The following is a 5,051-nucleotide window of genomic DNA, read 5'->3' on the forward strand; positions in this document are numbered from 1 at the left end:
CAGGTCTACAATATAGAACCAACTCGGGTTGTCCGTGAAATCTCGTGAAGTATTACAATTTTGAATGTCCAACATCAGTTTGCATTTATTTAGCGCCGTTAACACAGTGTAAAACGTTCCAAAGCGCTTATCACAACGAACGTAGAGCTTGTGGAGATGGAAACATATCTGAAAGCTTTCAGGACAGGCACATCAAAACAAAACTTGTGCTTTCTCTGTAGGAGGCGATAACTTGGCCACTGTACAGAAATGTTTGGGATTCATCATTTTACACTGTGTTTGAGAGAGCAAATTGAGATTGCTGGCGTATAACTTTGGACAGTGGAATAAAGCCTGGTGTAAATCACTAACCGCAAAGTAGACATTTGAACAGGTTTGCTTCCCGACCGAGCAGTCCCGGTTCAGCGTAGCCTCGAGTGGCAAAGCGCGTGTTGACCGCACTTTAAGTGTGTGTGTGTGTGAGAGAGACAAGAAGGAACTGTGCGCTGAGCCTACCTCCACTGTTTACCCGTCACATTTCGGAACAGGAACTTCGTCGTCAGGAATTTTTTTAAAAAATAAAAAGCAATATGAGAATTCAGTCGAGGAGAATGAAATTGAAACCGGGAGGTCTCGATTCTCAATAAACTTCAAATGGTGGAGTGCGCGCTCTCAGCCGGTATGAGGCTTTCGGGGAAAAAAAACATACTTTCGTGACTATGTTCCTTGCACTGTGATGGTGAGAATCTGGCACAAATGCTAGTTTCTACAGAGAATTTCTCATCCCAAGAATTTAAAATGACACTTTACAATAAAAGGTATGTCATTTCTCTTGTGACTGACAGGTGCCTAACGCTCCCAGGCATGAATAGCCCCGAATCCTACGTCCTTTCTGAATACTGTGAAGTTGGTTGGCTAACCCCCAAGTAGTTGTGTCTGCCGCTTGTAGGTAAATGGTATGGCTGACGGCGAGATTGGGTGCAGAGTTTGGAGGTTTGAAGCAGCAGCTAGACGGCGATTGGTTTTGAAAGATCATGACGTTCCGCCCTAGGCGGTATATAGGAGTGAAAGGGACGGGGTGTTCAAACAGAAGCGACAGTGCGGAGTTCAGCCATGTACAGGAGTGAGAGTGTGGGCCGAGCGGCCGAGTGATGTGTGCGAGGAGAGCAGAGGGGAGAGCTCCAGGCACGATGTACAGCGCCGCTGAGAATGGGTTCACAGGAGAGTAGCTCCGAGAGCAGTGTGTATTTCTCACTGAGCCCCTCAATGCTGAACAGCAGCGCGGCTCCGGGCAGCGAGGGAGCGGCCGTCCGCAGGGAGCTCACCCAGCCCTGGAAGATCATCGTCAGTATCGTCATGTCGGTCATGGTGCTGGTGACCGTGTTCGGGAACGTGCTGGTGATCACGGCGATCGCCCGCTTCCAGCGGCTGCAGACGGTCACCAACTATTTCATCACCTCGCTGGCCTGTGCGGACTTGGTGATGGGGCTGATCGTGGTTCCCTTCGCCGGGGTCCGCAGTATCACCGGCGTCTGGTACTTTGAGAACTTCTGGTGCGACTTCTGGACCTCGCTGGATGTGCTGTGCGTGACGGCGAGTATTGGCACCCTGTGTGTGATCGCCCTGGACCGCTACCTGGCCATTACCTCGCCTTTCCGCTACCAGACGCTGTTGACCAAGTGCAAGGCTCGCCTGGTGGTGCTGGTGGTCTGGATGGTAGCCGCTCTGACCTCCTTCTTACCCATCTACATGGGCTGGTGGAAGCTGAATGAGACCGGTCCCCTGCAGTGCTACGCGGACCCCAGGTGCTGCGAGTTCTTCGTCAACAAAGAGTTCGCCATCTCCTCTTCCATCGTCTCCTTCTACTTGCCCCTGTTCGTCATGATCTTCCTGTACACCCGGGTCTTTCAGGAAGCCAGGCAGCAGCTGCAGAAGATCAACAAGTGTCAGGGCCGCTTCCACAACAACAACTTGAACCAGCCTGTCCCTTCCGTCAACGGCAAAGCCGCCAAACCGGGGCAGAAAAGGACACCCAGGTTTCTCAATCTGAAGGAGCACAAAGCTCTGAAGACGCTGGGGATTATAATGGGGGTGTTCACCCTCTGCTGGCTGCCCTTCTTCGTGGTCAATATCGTCAGTGTCATTTTTAAAGACAGCATCTCTAACACCGTGTTCACTTTCCTGAACTGGATCGGCTACTCCAACTCAGCCTTCAACCCGCTCATATACTGCCGCAGTTCGGATTTCAGGCACGCCTTTAAGACGGTGCTGTGGGGCTGCCGGAGCTCGCCGCCGTCCACACACCACAGCAGTTACCCCAATGAGAACCTTGTGCCGAGCGAGGATCGCCTGGGGAACGGGCTGCCCTGCAGCCTGGAGGGCGCAGCGCCAGCAGCGGCAAACTGCAGCCCCCAGGCCGATGCCAATGAACGCAGGCTCCTGGACTCGGTCATTTAAACGGAGGCTCAGCGACACTCACCGAGCCAGTGACACTCAGCAACAGGGAGGCACACCGAAACTCTCGGAAGACGAGATGTTCCGACTCGATTCCGCTTGTACTTTTCATGCATTCGCCTACCTCATAACTCTGTGCACGCAGTGCAAGTACATTGTGGTGAAAGTGTGTGACCCCCCTCTAGCCCTCGCCCCGCGGGAGATGGAAGCCAGCTCAGTAAAATAGGACAGTTCTTGAATGTTGCTACATGAGCATTAACAGTGAATGTTTACAACTCGCATGACGCCTCTACACAAAGGCCATGCCGACCCTACTGAAAGCATTTTTTGCGCCCTCTTTATCCCCTTGAGTGCTCATTGGCACACCGTTTTATACGATCCGTAACAAAACCTCGGGCCATTCAATTCAGTTCAAGAAGTGATCTCAAGGAAGTGGAATAGATTCTATCGGACAATTGCTGGAAACATTGGAGTGAAATAGTGAGTGTTAGTCAGAGAGCGATGAGGTTATCCTTGTGTATTGCGGTCAGTAAGTGGGGAGATCACCCAACCGCACAGCACAGGAAAAGCGGACAGTGCAATGCGTGCGGTTGTGTTGGGATGTCTGTGTATTAGGAGGAGGAAGGGCCCGGTTTAGCCGATTTCTCGAGGTTAGATGCCCAACAGGTTTGCTAACTTCCGTGCGCGCAGTTCGAGTTAGGAGTTAGGTAACATCCCCACCCCCTTCCCATTCCTGTCTTTATCCACGAATTTTCATAAAATGGAAACAAACATGTGTGCTCGTGAGCCGGCGCATTCACATTCTTGTGTCTGTAGTTGTACTGTGGTGTATTCGTTGTGACCTTTAAGTGCATAACTATTTTGCAATGTTGCACTTTCAAGTCAGACAGTGCTGTAGTTCTCTGGACGTTTCTCTTTACAATGAAGATGAGGCTTGTCATTTTCCAACCCCCCCCCCCCCCCAGTTTCGCAGATTAAGAGACAGCGTGGTTTCACGTGAGTACGTATCGATTGGGTACTGTCAACAACAACAAAAAACTTTTATAGCAAATAATTACCTTGTACCATTGTCAGTCAAAAGCTGTTCTACTGAAATGTTAACCTGAGTTTTCTGTGGCATTGTTTAGTGTCTGTGCCTGGGTATTGGAATTTTCTTGTACGCGAACGCTAGGAGCGGATCTGTGTGGGATTATGTGCAATAAACGCTTGTTATTTCGGCGCGGAACAGGCATGGGACAGTTTAATGTTTACTTGATTTCCTGGTCGATATACTTTCGCACAACGTCAAAACAAATCATAAAGCTATTTTGGTCTTTCATATGAATTCAGGTAATTAAGAAATGAAACATTTTTGGATATTTATTATTTCAAATCAATATTGGCTGTTATTCGTGTACAAATAAAACTTTATATCTTCAAAACACTTCCATTGCGTGATTTTAGATTAATTTAAAACAAAGCATTCACAGTTAAACTCATCGACAGCACTGTCTCTGTGTTATCAAAATCCGCCCACTTCCAGTAGCTCCGACTTTACGTTATTTTAGATTTCGCCCCCACCTTTTGGATCGACATTTCGATAAATTACACAGCAGTTAATTATTACGGAGTCAGAAAATAGACCAGTTTCGTTAATTGGCAGAAACTCGTGTCTGTTCAGACTTCACAATAAATGCAACCTTATCACTAATATGTTTTTATAGCTATCTATCTCAGGCTTATTATACAAATCTGGCTCCTCGGCTCTTTGAGAATGCAGAGTGTTCCTGTGAATCTGGTCTCATTGTTTCTTCAAGAGATTAACATTAACACTGAGAAAAAAAAAGGTGGACTGAGAGTAGCGCAGATATGGAGGCTGCTCGAGACTGCAAGTTTACTTTTAGATTTCTTATACTTGTTACAATTGCAAGTACGTGAATAAGAAATATGTGGAGGGGAATGGACCAAGGTCAAGCGGGTGGGACTAGTTTAGTTTGAGATTACGGTTAGCATGGACTGGTTGGACCGAGGGTCTGTTTCCATACTGTATGACTCTATAGTAGAAGTTAACGAGACATTATTTTCTCTCTAAAATCTACTTTATTCATATCATTTGTAAAAATGCATTGCAAAATATCTGGACTTGAAAAGGAGAGTGGCATAAAATTTAACTTTCTCCAAACAGCATGTTTCACACTAAGGTGCCTCAATACAAATTGTAAGGCTTTTTTGATATTTACACGACACAGTCCATTTCAAATCTACATTGCATTATATTTTGACAAGTTGAATATTTCAAAAAATGTAATAGAATTCAACTATTTTTGATATACTATGTTTAAAACATGATCTATTAATGACCTTTTACAGCAAGCTGATGATAGGATTGGCTCCTACCAAAGGAATGTCTAACTTTCCAGTGCCTATTTCCAGATATTAATATTTATTCTCCATTAGAAGCTTTAGGAAATAAAATCTAGTTTAGTTATTGTGAGATGGGAGATGTAACAACCAACAAACTTCTTTTTAATAGTGGCAGTAATATTTGGATAGCTGGATATCTCAGCAAGCTGGTCACCACACATAGAGGACATTCACTGAATGCACCAAATTACTGGTTTTACTAGTTTTCCAGAGCA

General features: G+C 46.3%; 1 protein-coding gene across 1 annotated transcript; it reads left to right on the forward strand.

The window, feature by feature from the left end:
• Positions 1 to 1,080: 1,080 nt before the first annotated feature.
• Positions 1,081 to 2,808, forward strand: LOC122556727 (beta-2 adrenergic receptor-like). Its single transcript, XM_043703807.1, has one exon. It carries the CDS (start codon positions 1,189 to 1,191, stop codon positions 2,434 to 2,436), a length of 1,248 nt encoding a protein of 415 aa, XP_043559742.1. The 5' UTR covers positions 1,081 to 1,188; the 3' UTR covers positions 2,437 to 2,808.
• The last annotated feature ends 2,243 nt before the right edge of the window (positions 2,809 to 5,051 follow it).

The sequence above is a fragment of the Chiloscyllium plagiosum genome, chromosome 14, assembly GCF_004010195.1.
Source record: "Chiloscyllium plagiosum isolate BGI_BamShark_2017 chromosome 14, ASM401019v2, whole genome shotgun sequence".
NCBI lineage: Eukaryota > Metazoa > Chordata > Chondrichthyes > Orectolobiformes > Hemiscylliidae > Chiloscyllium > Chiloscyllium plagiosum.

What these genes read in the sequence shown, in the direction of transcription:
- LOC122556727 (XM_043703807.1), top strand. Translation starts at nt 1,189, where the DNA reads ATGGGTTCACAGGAGAGTAGCTCCGAGAGCAGTGTGTATTTCTCACTG.